The sequence below is a fragment of the Anguilla anguilla genome, chromosome 7, assembly GCF_013347855.1.
Source record: "Anguilla anguilla isolate fAngAng1 chromosome 7, fAngAng1.pri, whole genome shotgun sequence".
In the NCBI taxonomy this organism is placed as follows: Eukaryota; Metazoa; Chordata; class Actinopteri; order Anguilliformes; family Anguillidae; genus Anguilla; species Anguilla anguilla.
In genome coordinates, this window is record NC_049207.1 from 15,822,361 (window position 1) to 15,843,055 (window position 20,695).

At 40.1% G+C, this 20,695-nt stretch overlaps 1 protein-coding gene across 1 annotated transcript in view; it reads left to right on the forward strand.

Annotated features, from left to right (window-relative positions):
- Positions 1-195: 195 nt before the first annotated feature.
- LOC118230988 (hepatocyte growth factor-like) overlaps positions 196-20,695 on the forward strand; it is a 30,616-nt gene continuing 10,116 nt past the window's right edge. The window contains exons 1-10 of the mRNA XM_035424350.1: positions 196-573; positions 3,244-3,412; positions 6,591-6,703; positions 7,243-7,357; positions 13,341-13,483; positions 14,919-15,039; positions 17,534-17,652; positions 19,046-19,211; positions 19,650-19,783; positions 20,435-20,528. Coding sequence (XP_035280241.1) covers positions 525-573; positions 3,244-3,412; positions 6,591-6,703; positions 7,243-7,357; positions 13,341-13,483; positions 14,919-15,039; positions 17,534-17,652; positions 19,046-19,211; positions 19,650-19,783; positions 20,435-20,528 — 1,223 coding nt within the window. The 5' untranslated portion in view covers positions 196-524. The remainder of the gene's footprint in view (positions 574-3,243; positions 3,413-6,590; positions 6,704-7,242; positions 7,358-13,340; positions 13,484-14,918; positions 15,040-17,533; positions 17,653-19,045; positions 19,212-19,649; positions 19,784-20,434; positions 20,529-20,695) is intronic.

Sequence of the window (20,695 nt, forward strand, 5' to 3'; positions counted from 1 at the left end):
TAAGTCATATGAAAATGTATTAATGAAAAAACCCTATAAAAGTAGCTTCTCTTAATTGTGTTTAGAAAATACATCGATACATCATTGTAGTTTAAAAAACATCATGTTCGGTGGTGTAAAACTAGTTACACACCAAAGTATACATGTGTCAGCAATCGTCCTATATTTGTTCCTCAATGAACAGTCCTCACCAAAGGAAATTACATGCATCTGGTCAAGCATCTCAGCCCTCGGTGAAATAAACCCGCTAAATAAACAAACCAGCTTGTTTGAAACTGGAAGGAAAGTGGGGTTGAGTTTCCTTTAAGTGCTTCGCTTCGGGGGAGGGGTAACGGTGCGATATAGTCGTATTGAGGGTTGAGCAGAGGACGGATCCTTTCCAGTAAGGGGGCATCTTTGCTGTAGTAAGGATTTTTCCAGTTAATCATCCAAGCTAATGGTGAGATCAGACCTTATAAACAGACGCAGCGCAGCCAGAAGCTCAGTGATTCGCAAACCTCGGAATACCTGTAACAAAAACGACAATGTGGATTTACAAGGCGCTATTGTGTGTGGCTTTTGTAGTTTACTCAGGTAAGTTTTCAAAAATGGGTATTTTTCAGATGCGCAAGTCATTGGTTTATTTATTTATTTACATCGCACGTGTGCTTTATATTACAAACCATATTTCTAAGAAGTTTTTTTCTGAATTTTTTTCAGAATTTCATTTTATTTATTTATTATTTTATTCCGGGTAATACGGTGTTGGAATGTTTGTTATATTATTTTTTGGGGGGGAAGTAGCTATATAGCCTATCATGCTTAGCGTGACATATAAACTGACTTCTGCATATAGGCTATCTGTGAAGTTTTTCTGATGTCCAGATGTGCCAGTGCATATCACCAGGAAAAATTATTGCAAACAGACATGTAACCATGATAGTAAACTGACATCGGATAAGGAAATCATCTGCACTAGGCTACTACGCACTCTTCAATGGGGAAAACATCCTTGTCATTGCAAGTTTCGTATCTTTCGTATTTACTTAGCATTAACACATTGACAGCGCAAAAAGTCAATTTCACAATTAATTCGTAACGGAAACGGTTTGCCCGTGGCTCGAAACTGAAGTTTGTGGCTTCTTTGGCAGAGTATCGGGAGCGGTGCGTGTGACTTCAATGCTGAACCTCAACACGCACAAGTAGCCTACAAATCGCATCACGTATAATATCATTATTTTCATATTGTCTTAATTATCGGTTTGGGTTATTAATGAATCACCTGCGTTCACGGAAGAAAATGATTTCTCACATCAAAATATCAGTTGAATACATAGCATAGGCTATGCTTTGTGTAGAACGTTGCCTGCACGTGAAGTAGCAAACTTGCACAAATGTAACTGAAAACATATTGTAGAGGGTTGTTCGTCCGTGAGTCGGAGCTTTGCATTCAAGCAAAGCCTAAACTTACAACCAACGTTTCAACCAAAGCCTAAACTTACAGCCAGCGTTTCAGCCTGCATTGCATATCAATGTTGTGTTGCAAACTTTTTCAGTAACTGTGACAAAGCGTAAGATTTCCATTCGTGGGAGGCTTTTTATCATTGCCAAGGGAGTCGACACAAATTAGATTCATATATTTGCCTTCAAATATGCGGCTGTACACTAACCCTTGGCAACGAACCTAAGCTGAAAGAACGGACAGAGATCAACTTCAACTGTGAACTGAATTTTCTCTGGAGAGCAATCGTTTCAGGTTTTCAGGAGGAATCTGTACGCCCGTGCGAAAAGAAATTACATCATAAGCAATTAGCGCACCGCAACCCGACACAACAGCTGCAATCCGGAAAGAACAACATTTAAAAAAATTATTAAACCTACCGCGCTGTAGGCCTATTACTGGGGTTCATAGCGATCTTTAGACTGCAACAAGTTAGAGGCAGCCCCTCTTCCCTGGCCTATCATTTGAACGGAAAGGTTGTCACGATGTATTGATTTGACGATTAATTACGGCAATCTCTTCAGGTAATCGTTTTCCAATAAAAGAGAACGTAAAGCCAGTCAAGTGTCATTTGTGGCAGTAAAATTGGCCTACAAATGTGGCCCTAATTACATTTACAGCTGCACCGAGAAAATGGGATGGCTTGGAATGCTACACACCAGGAGGACAACCTAAAGTGAAATCTAATTTTGAAGCCAACATGGCCGATGACATAATAAATAACCCAGTGTGATGGCTACCAGATGTGATCCAGTATAGTCCATTATTAACTGGGTTTATTTTAATATTGTTTATTTTGCCTTAGAACTGAAAAGCAGGTTTAATTCTTTAAGCATGACGGTTAACAGATGCTGTGGTGTGTACCTTTGGATTAGCAGTGGTAATGTTTGTCTTTAATATGACTTTTCTCAACAAAATTATTTGCATTATAAGGTTTTCATTTATGTCTCAAATGGGGATTATGAAAATACAACAATAATAAGTCACAGGCAAAACTGAAGTTTAAGAGTGGACTTTTAGTGTTTTATAGGTACGTACTACTGCCCATGGGTGGGCAAAAAATGACTTGATTATGGATAATTGATTAATTGGGTTAGCTCATGGGAAGTGAATGTAAAACGTGGGGAAAGGCTGGCTGATCCAGTCTTGCTCACTTGGTGCTTTGGGAAACCTGGCAAGAAAAGAATGAAGTTATGCCAGACAGGAGGTCCTAGGTTCAAGTTCTAGTGGGCTCGCTGACTCACTTTGAGAGTGAAAATGAGCTGCTCCTCAGTCCATGCTTTCTGTGTTCAAGGAGCAAGATGTTTACTCGCCCCCAGTGAGCGAGCCCAGATGAGTCATTACTGAGTAACATGACAATTGATGTATGGCGCTGTTTTTTAACATCAAATCACCCTTTCTTAGAGTGAAACATAAGTGAAACACTGTTCTGTTTTGAATATGTTTGAAAAATTACAATTTGAGGGATGGCATGCACATGACAGAGAACATTTTTACAAAAATATTGTTTCTTTCAGGGTGCTATTCCTGTTTGGGGGAAGGGTGCTATGCTTTGAGTTTACATGTAAAGAACAGTTGATGAAATATTGCATGATGTAAAAACTGAGCAGTCAAACATTATGGGATGAGATTTAAACTCAACAATCCCTTCCAGCTGATTGAGTAGCACAACTCTACCAGGAGCCTAAGTGGTACAGGTTAAAGCTCCAGAACTGGGCTCTTTTCTGATGTGTTTTTCCTTCCATGGTCTTCCATTGTTTCAGAAAGCAAGAGGAACTTTCTTCAGGACTACCAGAAGAGTGATGGGGTACGCCTAATCAGACCTGATGGCTCCTATCTGACAAAGAGCAAGCACCTTAGTGTGGTCAAGTGTGCCCGGAGATGTAGTCGGAACAAGGAAATGAAAAACAAAGAAAAAACATTTACCTGCAGGTAGGTTTGAAAGTGTGGAGAGTCCTTTGCTGTACGTGTTTTATGACAGAAAAGAATGGAAATACACACTGATCCAAATAAGCTAGATGCAGCACAGAGGTAACACATGTGCATACATACAGCACATGAACAGATATGTTTTCTATTACATGTTTTGATATATGATATTGGGCCGTTCTTTGTTACCTGGAATCTGTGATACATAATGATTTCTGCAACATATACATAAACACACTCTCACTTCAGGTGATTATAAAAGATATACAGAGTGAAGTGGTCAGTGTTAAATTAACTCTTACAGTGTACATGTGGTTCCCATTGGAGTCATATAAACTCTGTTAGAGAGTGGAATTAGCCCTGGACATTTTACTGTATAGGGCATAAATATTTGATTTCTTTCCTAAAGAAAATAATCCTGCCACCTGCTAACTTTTTTAATCAAAAGCCAAAAATTGTAACTTTGATTTTTTAGAACTTGGCCTAAGTCATCAAAAAGGCAACAGACTGGATATGACCAAGCTTTTGTTACCATATCTTAACCCATTTGAAGCAGCAATGAGTTGTCCAAGTGTTTTCTGGCCAAACATGTTGCTCACGTATGTTAAGCAATATATTAACATCGCCTCATGTTTAGGAGCTTTCTATTGCTCAAATACAATACACAAATGAAAAAAGGTGGAGCAACAGATAAATATTTACTAGCTGTGAACATGAATATCCTCAAAATGTTGATAACTTTCAGCTACAGTTTAACTGATGCTGTTTACAGACATTGAATGGTTTACACAGCGCCTGTAATTAAGGGCCTGAATACACTGTAGCCACAGCCATGATTTTATCTGTCTCCACGCATGAAACAGGGAACCACTGGAGCAGCAATCATTAAAGTCAATTAAGTCAGCTTCCATAATTCAGTCCTTAATTCAGTCCTTGAACTGATTATGAACTTAATGCTTGTTTGGCTCATGACCACTCTGTGTTAGCTACTGTACAGTAGACAAATGTGGTGAGTGACAACACAACTTCTTATCTTTTGTGAACATTGCTGTGTCTCAAAGCAACACTTCCCCTTCGCATATCTTCTTCATAACAATGTTTGTGAATCCTTGATATCAAAAGCAGTGATTTTCACTAGCATGCAGCTAAAAGGTAAAAATTGTAATTTGAATATCAACCGCCCGGTTGTTTCATCTCCCCATAAGCAACAGAGCTTTTATCCCTCATATCAACTTTTCTATGATGGGTTCCATCCACTGTTTGGTTGCAAACAGTAGTACTGAAGATACTGGTTGTTTGTTGAATGTTAACTATACTGATACGGTTGTTCACAGTACATCTTCTGTGGATATGAACTATATAAGGAAGTACATGGCTATTTAATTTATACATTTTGTTTTTACCATTTAGAAATTAAAGCGCTTTTTATATACAGCCCCCCATTTCAGGAAACAATAATGGTTAGGAAACATTAATGTTATGTAAATGAAGGTAGTCAATTATATCCTTAGCACGCAATGACTGCTTGAAGTCTGTGATCCATAGACATCACCAGGTGTTAAGAATCTTCCTAGGTGATGCCATGCCAGACCTGTACTGCAGCTATCTTGCCTTGCCTTGCCTTGCCTATGTTTGGGATCAATGCCTTGATGTAGGATGAATCACCATCCAATGAGTTTGCAGGGATTTGCTTGAACTTGAGCAGATAAGATGCTTCTGTACAGTTCAGAATTCACTCTGCTGTCAGCAGTTAAATCATCAATGAAGACAAGTGAGCCAGTACCTGTGGCAGCCATACATGCCAAAACCATAAAGTGGTTTTCTTTGGATCATGGGCAGTTCCTTTTGGCCTCCACACTTTACTCTTCCATCACTCTGATGCAAGTGAGTCTCTGTAGTTCTGTTAATGCAGTCTTCTGTGGGCAGTAGTCTTTGGCACGTCTTTGGCACATCCATACCTGAAGAGTGTTTCTGATCTGTCAGACAGGTAGGTGTTAGGGGCTTTTTATTCATTTTATGGTGAGAATTCTTCATCCATCAGCTGTAGACGTCTTCCTTGGCCTAACAGACCCTTTGCGATTACTGAACTCACTAGTGCTTTCTTCTTAAAGGCGTTCCAAACAGTTGATTTTGGCAAGTCTAAGGCTTGACTTTATTTAATATGTTTTTTTATTTTTTATTTCTCAGCCTCATAAAGGCTTCCTTGATGTTCATTGGCACAACTCATTGGTCCTCATCTTGACAAACACCAGTTACAGACTCCAAAGGCAATCAAAAGCTTAGAATCAAGACGAGATACTGAAAGCTCTCTTATACCAGCACTAAGAAAGCAATTAAACAGGTCTGACTAATCAGAAACACTTGTGAACCCATTTGTCCCAAGCATTATGGTGCTCTGAAATGAGGGACTATGTATGAAAAGCATTGTTAGTTCTGCATGGTGAAACCAAAATGTAAAAAATGTATAGGAAAAGTATGTCTTGGTCCGAAACATTATGAATCTCCCTGTAAAAATGCAAGTCACTGTGTTTTACAGTCAGTAAGTGTCTCTTGTACTGTCTTTTTAATAACTTTAGTTGCCTGATACATTAGCCGGTTTAATACTCACAATATTGATTACAGTAGACCAAAGAAATGCGGTTGATATTTTTCCTTTTTTCAGTTCATTTATGCATATATTTGATAGTATCTGGTCTGGTTGACAAATTTTATATATCAGTTGTATTGCCTGTCTGGAAACAGTGTGTGGTTTCTGCAAAACAACAAAGCAGAAAATGTACTTTTGATGTCCATGGATGCCACACTAGATAAAGGAAGGGAAAGCATCCAACACTGGTGTTTCTGGAGTGGTACTGACAATGTGGATATTTCTGTAGATCGACCAGCATTATAGCTGGGTTGATGAGCTTGCTGAGTCAATATGAATTATTGTACATTTCACAGGGAAATCACAATTTTGCTACAGCCTTTTACTGTTCCTTTGCCTTAGTTATCAATGAAGGTAGTTTTTATGGGGTTCATCCCCACTATTTGCATCCAAAAATCCCCAAGTTAAGTTAGATACACCAAAACAATTCATGTAATGGTTACTCAATGTGTCCTTGGCTTACTAACTCCATCATTATTTTCAGTGCTGTAGATGGCAGAACTAGGTGTCCATCACAACTTCCTGTCTCCACAGAGCATTCCACTTTGACCAGAAAAACAGGAAATGCCATTGGCTCTCCTTCGACAGCCACACGCCCAGCATCCAGAGTGTCCAGGACTTCAACTTCGATCTCTATGAGAAGAAAGGCAAATGTTACTATTGGCTTCGAGTTTGAGCTAAAATTGACAGGGCAGTTGCAACCAATTAACCATGAGTTTTAAGATCAACTTGATCAGGTCTGGACTTGCTGTTCCATTTTTTATCCAGTTATGTGGTCAAGAGATAAGTTGATCATCATTTCCCCGACATTTTGCACTCTGTTTTTATAGAAGAGAAAGCTAAACACCCTGGCACAGGTGCAAAATTTAAATTTGTTGATGGTGAACTTGAAGTTGTTGAGAATCCCAGGCCAAGTGGAAATGTTAGTGGTAATCAGTCAATATTTGTTTTAAACACAAGACGGTTCATTTTCCGTTCTGCAAATTGTCAACAAAAAAAAACTTCTTAGTGCACCTGTTATCCGTACATCACAAGCAATAATATTTAATATATTTAATATATAATTCGATTTAGAACTAATAACTGAGTGACATTTCTCTTGTGAACTTCATATACAGCAAATGCTTCACTGTCGATGTCAGTGGCCTCATGAGTCCTATTTTTTATTCTGGCTTCTTTTTCATAGACTATGTGAAACAGTGCATCGTTGGTACTGGACTGAACTACAAAGGAAATAGATCTGTCACAAAAACTGGAATCAAGTGCCAAGCTTGGGCTTCTACAATACCACATGATCACAAGTAAGATTTTTGCTGTTTTATTGCACTGCTTTGCTGCTTTGTAAGTATATTGTTGTAGGATTATTTCTACTTTAGTCAAGAATTCATGATTGTAATGTTAGTAGTTTTGTTTAATCACCTGGAATGCGCAAGTGTTATGTATTTGGGAAAAATATGTAATTTTATATAATATTTCAACATTTGAAATAATCCCTTAACAAAAAGTAGGGCCTCAGTAGTTAAGCAATTGATATCCTATGTGATATGGCTTGCGCAGTGATACTGTATGACTGAATTTGCACTTGAACAGCAAAGACAAGTTAACTGTATCTTGAGGTTCGTGTCATCATTTTTAGTGCTGTTAGTGCAAGCAAACCACACAACAGAATTGAGTATTTAAGAATCCCTAATGTGCAAGGATAGCAAAAACCGGAGCAAAAATAGACTTCATTGAGTTGGAACTTGTGGAAATGCACCTACCCCACACGGATACTGAATTAACAGACAAGTTAGCTGGCTAGGAGGAGGGGGCGCGTGAGTAAACAAATTACCAAAAGGAAATAAATCAAATGATAATGTCTGGATGTGTAGGACACATGGAGGGGTTCGACAATATGATAGAGGATTTGCCAAATTATGTGGGAAGAGTTGAGCAGTTTTGTGTGGCTAACAAAATAAGTGACAAGAGAAAAGTTGCTGTGCTGCTAAGTGTAATGGGGGCTACAACCAAGAACTTACTTCACAATCTCATTGCGCCAGCCAAACTGGCTGACAAAACCTTTGATGAGATAACAGAAATGCTAAAGAACCATTTAAACTCACCACATTGACTCCTGCATTAGAAATAGCCACATCAATGGATGCAGGCGAGTTACAGGGCAAAAACACAGAAGCATGCTCAGTGCACAAATTGCACACCAAGTGAAATGACAAAACACAGACTTGTGGTTGTGGTAGATGTGTTAAAAAAAAAAAAAAGTCACATGACCCTGCCGACTGCTGATTTAAGGACTGTAAGCAGTGTAATAGAAAAGGACATATACAGAAAATGTGTAGATTAAACCGCAATGACCAACAGGCAAATAAACATGAAAAAGGAGACAAAAAGGAACACAAAGTGCTTGAAACAGTCTCTAATGATTCAAATGAAGAGAATTTGTCAGAATCTGTGCAGGAAACTGACAGCGATGTGATATGGTTGACACCCAAAATAAATGGAGTGCCATTAAAGATGGAATTGGACACTGGGTCAGCTGTATCTATCATATTCTACAAAGATCATGATAAAATGTTATTAAGCAATTGAGTTTCGACAGAGCTTCAACATTTAGAAGACCAAGGAATTCTATCCAAGGTGGATCGGTCTGAATGGGCAACGCCCATAGTGCGTTGGCAAAAAGACAAGTGACAGAGTATGCATCTGTGGAGATTTTAAGGTTACAGTAAACCTTACAGTAAATCTACTAATACATGCATACCAGTACCCACTCCCACACATAGAGGACATTTGTGCATCCTTAACGCACGTTTTTCAAAGATTGACCTTGCTCAAGCATATTTGCAGATGGAAATGGAAGAATCATCACAAAAGTACCTGACAATAAATACCCACAAAGGTCTGTATCAGTACCACGGACTGGTATTTGGCATCTGGTATTTTGGCATTCCAGTGCCCTGGAAATATGGCAACGCACCATGGACCAGGTGCTACAAGGTATCTTTGGCACTCAGTTATTTAGACTATATTATTGTGACTGGACCTGTCGATGATACTAACCTGACAAACCTTGATGTAGTCTTAACCAGGCTAGAGAAGTATGGACTGAGAGCTAATAAGAATAAATGTGAGTTTTTTAAGGACTCCATTGAGTATTGTGGGCACATAATTGACAGAGAAGGCCTCCACAAAATGCAAGAAAAGATTGATGCCATTCTCAATTTTCCAAAGCCAGAAAATGCGAGCCAGTTCTGTTCCTTCTTGGGCCTCATCAATTATTACCATAAATTCCTGCCTAATCTTTCCACTGTGGTGCACCCACTGAACTCACTGCTGCAACAGGATGCCAAATGGAGGTGGACCAAAGACTATGTGCAGCCTTCAACACAGCTCAACAACTAATAACGTCACAGGAAGTATTAACACATTATGACCCCAGCCTCCCTTTTATGACTAGCACGCGATGCTTCGCTATATGGCATTGGTGCTGTATTATCACATAAGATGACGGATGGATCAGAGTGACCAATTGCCTTTGCATCTAGGTCTCGAACTGCTGCTGAGCAAAATTATGCTCAAATTGACAGGGAAGCTTTGGGCCTGGTATGGGGGGTGAAAATATTTAATCAATATCTCTATGGAAAACATTTCTCGTTGATCACTGATCACCAGCCCCTAGTATCCATTTTTAGTCCTCAAAAAGGTGTTCCAGCTATGGCAGCTACACGGTTGCAGCGTTGGGCTTTCTTTTTAGGAGCTTACACATACACTATTGAGTATAAAGGTACTAAGCTGCATGGAAACACTGATGGGCTGTCTCGCCTCCCACAAACAGAAATGACTGAAGAGACTATGGATCCTGCTGCAGTCCTCCACGTGACACTGATGGAGCCTCTTCCTGTTACCAGTGCCCAGGTGCAAAAAGAGGCGTTGAGAGATCCTATCCTGGCTAAAGTTTATGATTTAACCATTAATGGATGGCCTGCTCAAGGAGAGTACCTGAGTACTCCAACTGGCGAGACCAACTGCTAAGGATGTATCATGTGGGGTACACATGTTATTGTGTCTCCAAAGCTGCGTGCAAGAGTTTCAGTTCCACTGCACGAAGGGCATCTTGGTGTAGTCAAGATGAAAAGCCTCCCTCGGAGCTACATGTGGTGACCTGGCATAGATGCCCAAATTGAAGATTTAGCCAAGACCCACATAGGTTGTCAGCAGACCTAGCACCAACCTCAGACAGCACCTATGGGAGTGGCCTACCACACCAAGGCAGCGCAAACACATAGACTATGTTGGACCATTTTTCGATCACATGTTTCTCATAGTGGTCAACATTTAAAGTGGCCTGAAATCTTCGTGGTGAAGAAGGCAACAGCCACTAAGACAGCGAATCTGCTGAGAATGCTGTTTGCATGCACAGGCTTACCTCAACAACTGGTCAGTGATTCCCATGGGAGGAGTTCCAGTACTTCATTAAGAAGAACGGAATAAACCACATTACTTGCACTCCTCACCATCCTGCCATGAATGGACTAGTGGAACACTTTGTCCAAACATACAAACAGTCCACAAAAGCAAGTAGGAAGCAGGAGATGCTGCTGAAGCAAAAACATGCATGCAATGACAGGTCAGACATCGGTAATTTTGCTCATAGGAAGGAGTTTGAGGTCATGCTTAGACTTATTAAGACCGGACATTTGTGAACATGTTCAGGAGAAACAATTTCCTGCCACTCAGACACAAAGGAAACTGAGAACCTTCGATATTGGACAGAGAATGCTGGCCAGAGACTATTTGAGTTCCCAGCAGAAATGGCAGTTTGGTGAGATACTGTCACAGACAGGTCCCCTGTTATACACTGTAAGTGTGGGGCCCATCGTGGTCTGGTGTAGGCACGTTGACACCCAGAGGGCTCAGATACACCCCATTCCTCGATTGGTTTTGCCTTCATGACACCAGATTTTGGGCATGATAATAGTGACACTCAAATCCCAGAAGCTGTGAACTTTGATTAGCACTACAGCCAAATGCTTATTTCATCATGGAGGATGAGCAAGCATGTTATGAGAAGCTCCCTAGGAACCCCAAGCCAGATCCTGGTATTTGATGTTCCATCTCAAGCACACCTGATGCAACTAATCAAGGGTATGATTAGTTGTGTCAGGTGTACTTGAGGGGTAACACATGAAATACTTGGATCTGACTGGGGGTACCCAATGAGAGATTTTGGAACCACTGTTCCTGGCCATCCGATCCACTAATGTTTTTCAGTCACATGGTGTCTTGCAATGGCTTTCTTGAAGAACAATTATAAGGCAATTGTAAAACCTGTTTTTGATACAGTTGTATGGACATGTAGATATCAATGAACCTGACATTCAAATATGACAGGAAAGTAACTGATGCCAATAATAAAGGATGTATTTATATGGGTCTTTCAGAAGTGAGTTAAAGATAGTCGCATGTAAAAACTGTTTAAATTAGGTTGTAAGTGAGGAGGAGTGTTTAAGTATTTAATTACACAAAGCACAAATAAGGAACTTTGTAAAGTTAAAGGTGTTGAAGACGCAGGGTTCCTTATAGGTGCAAATACCTTTCAGCATTACTTGCTTGCTATGAGATATTTATAGATGATTTATAGGGTAGTGGAGAAAAGCACTAAAACTCTAAGGGTTGGCATATATGGACTTTTTTTGTATGCCTTCCAGTTGTTCTTTCCATTCTGCAGGCACATGGCACAGCAGTATTTTTCTCTGAGAACTTACTTTCCTCCCTGTTTGATGTCGGTGCCAGTTAGTTATGCGCTTCTTATCTCCCCGTGTGTTATCACAAACGGAAAATGACTTTTTAATATTTAATTGTTTCAAAAAGTCAGTGGAATGTCTACTCCTTAGCTGCTTGTTTTACACACCTATTATGTTTCTAGGGAAAAATAATGGTATCACCATCCTCCAGTGCCAAGTTTTCAAGGACCCCCCATCTTTGAACCATTTGTACTATACAGTTGGTCAGTGGAAATTCACTTGAAAATGAATGTAGAAATATGAGAATTAAATGAAGTAATTGAATCTAAAGGCAATCCGATTTGTTAACTTATCAGCTTGTCTTATGGTTTCTCAGGTCATTTGTGAATGTTTTGTGTTAACATACTGTAGCAGTCAGAAAGTAGTTATACTGTAGGTCATTTACCAATCAGTGACATAGAGGCTTTCCGTAAACAACCTCTGTTTCTTGCATGAATGAAGTGGTAGCTTGACTACTTCAAACATGCTTTTTGTTCATAACATGCATCCCTGACCAGTGTTTTCCATACTCTCAGTCTCACTTCATCAAATCAGTTTCAGATCAATTTATCTAAATTGCAACAGTATCATCCCAGATATGAATGCTTTTCAGAAAGTATTCCAGAAGTGTACCAAATGGCTAAGCTAAATCTGTTAATGCTGGCTACCATGTTCAAGGCAGTCAATGCCTGAAAGTCTGGATAAGGAAACTAATTTTTCTGGATGCTTCCCTGAGAGGGAGTGAAATGCTTTCCATTGTAAGCTTCATCAGGAGGTGTCCACTGGGATTCCAGGGAGTCTTGCTGCATCTCATAACAGATTCTCGTTCCATTTTAACATACTGTCTACTGGCTCCCTGGCAAGCCACTGGAATCCTTTTGTTCTTGACTGGCTAAGTCATTTACCCGATCTGAATGTAATTGAACAATCATTTCTAACGCCGAAGAGAAAATTTAAGTCAACTAATCCCTTAAACAAGCAGGGGCTCAAGATGGCTGCAGTTCAGGCCTGCCAGAGCATCACCAGAGAAGGTACACCTGCTGATGTCTATGGGCACAAATGTCAAGCAGTTATTGCATGCGGAGGATATGTGACAAAGTACTATACATGACTTTTTTAACATATCATTAATATGTCCCCAATGTTACCGTGCCCTGAAATGTAACCACATGTGACTTGTTTGATTACAAATTCAAAACTGTGGAATACAGAGCCAAATCAAGACAGAAATGAGTCTTTGTCCAAAACATTATGGCGCTCACTGTATGTAGTTTGTCCCATGCTATTATTGCTACCAAGAGAGTTCCAGTCAATGTGCTTGTCCAAAAAAGCATGGGACCAGAAGTCTCTTGAGGGTTGTCTTTGTTGAAAGTGTTTTTCTCCACAGTGTCCAAGAAGGCTCCACGGAATGTCAAAGTGGCATGAAAAATGAGATCAATATCCATCCAGCCGTTACAGTGTTATTTGCGAACCCAGTGGACTCATGGGTCTTTTCTCTGCTCAGTTTCCAGCCCACAAGGAACAAGAGAAGGGACCTTCAGGAGAACTATTGCCGCAATCCAGACAACGAGACCACAGGGCCTTGGTGCTTCACAACCGACCCCGAACTCCGGCATCAAACATGTGACATCCCCCAGTGCTCTGAGGGTAAATCTTCGCATGCAATGCAGAAACAAAGAACCCTGTGTGGGTACGACAGAATTAATAGAATATACACTGGGAGCGTAGAATATCTGAGTATTTCAGGATTGTCTGCTGCTACTAAGCAGCTCCTAGAAATGATAATAAACCTGAGTAGCTACCGCCCATTACTTGAGTGCATAAAGAATTTAGATTTATTCCATTAGAACACCAGAGCTTCCCATGTACAGCCACTTTTACATTTGGGAGAAGACCCATCAATTTGCCTTAAGCTGCTTTTTGGTCTGAAAGTAGAAAATTGATTTGATCAAGCCCTAAATCAATTTATTGCTGTTAGTGAGTCACGTTCATATGTGCATCATAAAAGATAAATATTGGCTTTTATGATTTTTTAAATGCAGCCAAGGTGCATTTTGTATATATCTCAGCTGATACCATGTACCTTATTCTGAATTAAGAGCAGTTATCTTTCATCTCATGTCCATTACTCATTTTTGTTTCCATTAGGCATATATACAAAATTGGGAACCAACATTCTACATCAAACAAATGTAACCTAAAGGAAACATGGTTTCTGACAAAAGTCGTGCATGCACTGCTAAATTAAGGGCAAAATTTTCCACTAGATGGCAAAAAAGGCACCATAACAGTTCTCTGCAAATGAGGTCACAACTCGTTTATATTTCTTGTTCTTCAATCTTGTTTTTGTGCTTTCTACTCAGTGACTATTTCAAGGACTTTGAAAGCGTTGGCCCAGATTAAGTTCAATGCAAAGTATCTTTAGCCATCCGCTATGAGTTTTAGAAATGTGTATGCCACAGAAAAATGCATTGTGGTTTGACTGAATCTGTACCCTTTGCTCTAAGAGTTCAGAGGTGTGGTTTCCTTTAATATTGTACAAAACGACCAAAAGAGGAAGATACTGTGAATGAATGGTTGAGTCTGTGGAAAAAAGGAACAGGATGTGCTTTAGAAAACAGTGACAGTGCTAAAGTGTTGTCTTTTGTCAGCTCTGGGGGGGAAATAAGCACAAAATTTTTTGTTAATGAATTAGTTTCCCGTAATCAGAAACACAAGACAGGATAAATTCGGGTTTCACAAGAGTGACAAACTTAAACATCTGTTTTGCGTGCTCTCCACTCTTTTTCATATTATTGTGCGTATTTTAGTGAGTCATAGTAAACTGCAAAAACAGAGATGTGACCTTTTCAAATTTCTTATTCATTTTTTGCATGCAATTCTATGGCAATTATCATATAGTCAGCACAACTTACATGGCAAATATTACATAATGTGCATATGTTTGGTTTTATTATACAGTTCACATTCATAGCTATATTTAACCAAATGATTTTACTGTGGTAAAGTAAGAACAAAAATATGCACATAATCTTTTTTCATGTCAGTGGTGACTTTTTCCAACTTTTTTCTTTCTATGCAGTGGAATGTATGAAATGCAACGGGGAAGGGTATAGAGGCCCCCTGGACCACACAGAGAGCGGAAAAGAGTGTCAAAGGTGGGACCTAATGGAACCCCACAAACACCTCTTCCATCCCAAAAGGTAGGAAAGAGGCACCTGGACATACATTATCACTGGCATAAAATGAAATCCAGGACTCTTTTAAACCCATCAGAGGGGTGGCAAAGGGTAATTCCTCTTGTCTGCTTGGCTGTGGATGAATTTTTGCTGCTTACATTGTTCAGCACATTATATTCCATACCATGCCAGAAGTGAACTTAATCTTCTAAACAGAATGTACAAAAAAAAGAACATTAAACATTAACTAAAATTTGTCAGCTGAAGTCAGAAGACTATAAGAGGATCAGGAGGGTCACAGGTAGGAATCAAATGTATTTCAACAGAATAAATTAGCTGGGATACACAAAAACTGCCTGACAGGAGGTCATGATGTGTACAGTACTGTTCTATTAGTTAATCAAGGTGGCTTTCAAAGGGTGGTTTCTCTTACAGAGGGCTGCTAGATAACTCATTCAGTTAAGGTACCGCACTGGGGGTGCATGGGTGATACTCCTTCCGATCAAATCGGAAGCGTTCCAGTGCCTACCGTGGCCTGCAGCTCCATAGGGTGATGCGCAATTGCCGATTGTGTCGCCCAGAGTATGGGAGAGTCGGTTAGGGATCTAGCAACCCCCGCTAGTCGATCGGGCGCCTGTGGACAGCTTGCGAAAGTCGAGTGTGAAAGGTATTCTTCCAGATCCGATCTGTGCAGCTTAGTCTGTGGTGTGAAAAGAAGCAGCTGGCGACACCATGTGTTTCAGAGGAGAATCGCGGATGTCTACACTCTCCTGAATCGACAGTGGGATTTTGCAGCATGAATGCAGCTACAGTTGCAGAGGATCAGAGATGCTCAGCCTCATGTTGTGTGCCAAAAAAAGGTTTCAGCTCCAGATGTTTATAGTTAGTAACTGTCTCACCACAAACAGCTCTGTGTGCATGACATTATTATATAGTATTGTGCCCATGGGTACGCCATGCAAACCCTCCGGTGTTTCATAGTGCCGGCTGTTGGCCCGAGCCCTGTGGGTAGTTATCCATCTCCACTCTCATCTGTTACATGCTCATCAGAGCGTTTCTCATTACATCGCTGCTGCCAACTTTCAGTAATCCTCACCACAATACCTATGAGTACAGTTAGTAATCCTGCCAAAGTCCTTGAGTACATTACAAAGTCATGACAGACAAATGGAGAATTCAAGAGAAAAACACATGACGGACACTGGTGGGGCATGGTGTGGTGCTGTTTGAATAAGCTGCGACCGTCCAACACGCAATGGAGAAAGGCTAACCACCTTTGTGGTGGTTTCCTAGTAGGTTCCTACAGCGGTAATTTTGTAAAAGTGTTTTGTAGAGTGAAGGCGGAGGAACTGATTTCTGCTTTCCATTTGTGACATAGTATCACGTTGTGCACAGCGAAGATAAACTCACGGTGCACTAAAGGGTGCACAAAATGAGAGATTTATCATCATATGACATGCCTGATCGGTGACAGTGGTCACATGTAAATGTTGGATTGCACTCATGTAAGCCACAGTGTACATTCTGAGTGTGTGTGCGGCAGTTCTGGCTGAGAAGTAGTGACTGGTTAATCTTCAACGCATTTTCCTACTGATGGTTATATAATATGGGCTGCACATGTAGCCCATATTACACTGTACCCTCGGTTTTCCTTTATTAAATTGTAAGTCTTATGTTGTAAGAGAAATTTCATTAGGTACTAAGTTAAATAAGCAGCATTTGTACACATATAATATTCAGTTTTGCTAAATTATGGAGTTTGGGAATTTTATTATTATATATGTAACAGCCTTTAATGTGCTGAATCAAAGGAAGTAGCATAAACAGATATGTTTTGGAATGTTTTTTCCAGCTCCTTAATCAGGCCTTGGGAACTGACACTAACATCAACATTGCATTTTTTCCAAAATACTTTTGACTTGGCCCCAAAAACTAATTTGTCACATTCAGAAGATGACAATAAATCTAAACATTTAATTTTCCATTTCTTTCTGTTCATAAATTATGGTTTTCACACATATGTGTGTATGTGTGCGAGATTTATGTTTATGCAAAACTAATAAAAAGGTTAGTTCTGAATTACTAATAGTGTGCATAGTTCAGCCAGCATTTCTCAATATCATTTTGTTCCAGGAGTTTTTGTCTGTTTATCTTTCGCCATGTAATAAATAGCAAAGAATACCATAACAAATGGAATCAGCGTGCAATAACATTTCATCAGCAGGTAATTTAAAGAAGGGAATTAAGAAGGGGAATTCCAATATGGACCATTCTTATGCTCTGAGGAACTGTGACCCAGTGTTTCCTTTGTATGACTTCACTGGAGTCCCAGACAGCACTCCTCAGCGATGTGTGTTTGGATAAGGCGGCCCAATCCTCACCCCTGCGTTTATCCAGGCTGATGATTTAGAGGCATCTAAACCACATTGTCTTTGTGTGCACGTGCATTTTTTTAGTGTAATACTTCAGCCAAAAAAAAAAACTAATGAGGGATGGCCACGCCCCTTTCCTTTCCCAGGTACCCTGACAAGGGTTTGAGGGATAACTTCTGCCGCAATCCCGACAACCGCCTTCGCCCGTGGTGCTACACGCTCGATCCCAAGACCCCCTGGGAGTACTGCAACATTAAAGCGTGTGGTGAGTCGGCCAAATTTACTGCTTCCCCTTCCTGTCCTTTGGTGCTCTCTGTTGCTGGCAACCCCTCCGGAATGTTGTTTGTTAAAAAGTGTGTTTCACAAAAAAGGAGTGGTGGGTCTTTCACCAGGTCCACTCCTATCGTTATCTTAATAGCCATGGTGCAACATATTTATTTGTTGAAACCCCTCCACTGTCTAGAGATAATCCACCTTAGCACTGCAGGTTGATCTGTAAGTAATCTCCTGACCCTTCTCAAAGACAAAACAGGAGTGTCTATTACACTTCAGCCTCCACCTTCCTCTGGCAATGATAAACCTCAAGGGCTGTTTCAATGGCATGCAATCCGCTCTGCAGTTCTGGTGTAGTTTTATCATTCGTTTTCATTAACATCATGTCAGAGCCGCTTATGATGAGGAGAAGTGATTAAGTGTGGCAGAAGCTTCAGGAGCTGGTATCCTGATAACCTGTCTAAAAAAAGTCTACTTTGTCCCAGACATTATTAAAACAAAGAGGTCTGTAAAATAAAGAAATGGATTGTTATTTATTTTTTGCACATTTCTTTTTTTACTTGGGCAGTCACAAATACAAACAAACTTGCCAAATATATTTCCCTTTCAGTGACCCTTTGGAAAATGATGCTTGCTCACAGCTTGTATATTGAACATTAAATTTCTCAGGTTCTATTCTTAAGTGCATTCACATTTCGCACTTTCTAATTTTGTCTGCTTTTGGAGATTTTATAAATTGAAAGGGTCATTTTTGTTTATGCTCATGGTTTTTTTTTTTTTGGTTTATTTTATTTTATTTTTAATAAAAAATTGTGTATGCTACTTCAGGTTTCAGGTGTGTTCTGTTGACCAGTCAGAATGTAACTGTTCAAGTCTCTGAGGACCTAAACCTAGTGGTGGTTTCATGTAATAAAATCAAGGCACTCTGTTAAAGTTTTTATTACATTTTTTAATGTTGAAATGTGAAAAACTGGAAATGACTAACGCTGTGCCCTAACAGAAGACGCATGATTATCATAGAAAATACTATGAGAGTTAAAACACTCGTGAACAGTGAAGCCAACATTGTAATGTAACGTGTTTGGCAGCGTACACTGTAATTATTTTTGAGAATTACTCCTGGAAAATATTTTCATCCAGTCTTCAGGCCAGGGGTTGTAATGTTATTCATCCAAAGATTATTGCAGATGTTTTCCTTGGTGATAACGATATCGCCGTTTCAGCCATTTCTTCTTTTGACACACTTATATTGGATGCTGCTCTAGTTTTTCTTAACTTTATTTCATTCTGTGATGTGCTTAATTAGAGGCGATTGCCAGCATTAATCTGATTGAATTACAGTTGATGAGTTTATTGCCCCTCCATTTATTTCTCTCAATCCCCAGAGCCAGACATCAAGAATGATGCTGACGTGATGACAGAGTGCTTCCGCGATCAGGGGGAGAAATACCGTGGGACGGTTTCTGTGACTCCCAGTGGAGTGCAGTGTCAACGCTGGGACTCGCAGTTTCCCCACAATCACTCCTACAGTCCGCAGAACTACAAGTGCAAGTAAGGCTTCCTGCACTAATAACGTCACACTCGTGGCTGTGTTTTGTTCTGTTGGTCTTTATATGTTATGGGAGCCATTGCAGAATGTTCAGTCTGGGGTGAAAGTTCAGCATTGTAATAAAATAGTACCTTTAATATTTGCTCTTTTACCCTGGCCTTGAAATATTGCTTATTCCAGGTTCATTTATACTGTCATACTGTCCAAATATTGTCAGTAGTTTATTGTCTCTGCTTGTGAGCCTCTGATTTGGAAGAACTGAAAGGACAATCAGCCAGACTGCAAGCCCTGTTAGGACACCCAAGCAATGGGTACATCTTCATTGAGTGTTGAGTAAATTATTATCATCGGTATCATAAACTCCATAAACAGCACTAGCTTGAAATGACTTGCCACTGTCCAACTGGTGCCACCGGTCCTCTTGTGTGTTCCTCTTACAGAGACCTGAGGGAGAATTACTGCAGGAACCCAGATGGGGCCGACCTGCCCTGGTGCTTCACTACTGACCCCAAAGTACGCATGGCCTTCTGTACCAGCATCCCCAGATGTGGGGCCAAGACCACAGAGGCAGAGGGTGAGAACATTCATTAATCTGGATTAATTTGGAGCGAAAGTGGGATGTAGAACTGTAAACACAGCTGAACTCTGGCCTCAATTATTTAGAATGGTTACCGTTCATCATTAAATGACAAGAATTTAGCACACATTGTGAATATTCCTCGATGTTGGATGGTGAACATCTCCAGATCGGTTATTTTAACTGCATTTAATGCTGGTAATTTTGCAAGTATTTTTGCTTCTCATTTTCCATTTATTATTGTGGCGTCTTCTGCAAAGTAACACATTTCAGATGTGTCCTGCTTTTCAAGAGATTTACTGCTTTGTATTTCAAAACAACTAATGAGAGGGCTATTCAGCTTGAGGGTTTGGATTAATGCAGCACAGTTTCTTCTATTGCACTGGACCTAACAGACCCAGCGTGAATTGAAAACCACAGGGCTTGGAGTCTTTGAAAACCACACATTACACTGTGGTCTGTGAAGGAAAATATTGCTAGCCACAAATAAGGCTGATTTCAAACATGCTTAACCACCTTTGATAATCCCAAATGCAAACAGTTTTTCTTTCAGGAACCCCTAAGGAGGGGTATGTGAATGCTGAAGTCAGTTGTTGTCAAAGACAAGGGTTTCAGAGCCAATGTTTTCTGGGTTCGTGTCTGTTCTAGACTGCTACGAGGACAATGGTGAGAAGTATCGAGGCCGTTTGTCCAAGACAAGATCTGGTATTCCTTGTGGGCTATGGGAAGACCACAGTAAAAGGTATTGCGTGCTGCTACATCCCCCACCCCCCAAGTGTTGTGGGGTAATGCGTGGAAGAAAAAAAGCATACATTTCAATTGTAGTTTCTATGGAAACGCACCTTGGCCCTGCAGTTCGTTTTTCTGCATTGCGGGCCTTTTTTTTTTTTTTTTGAAGATTCTCAAGGA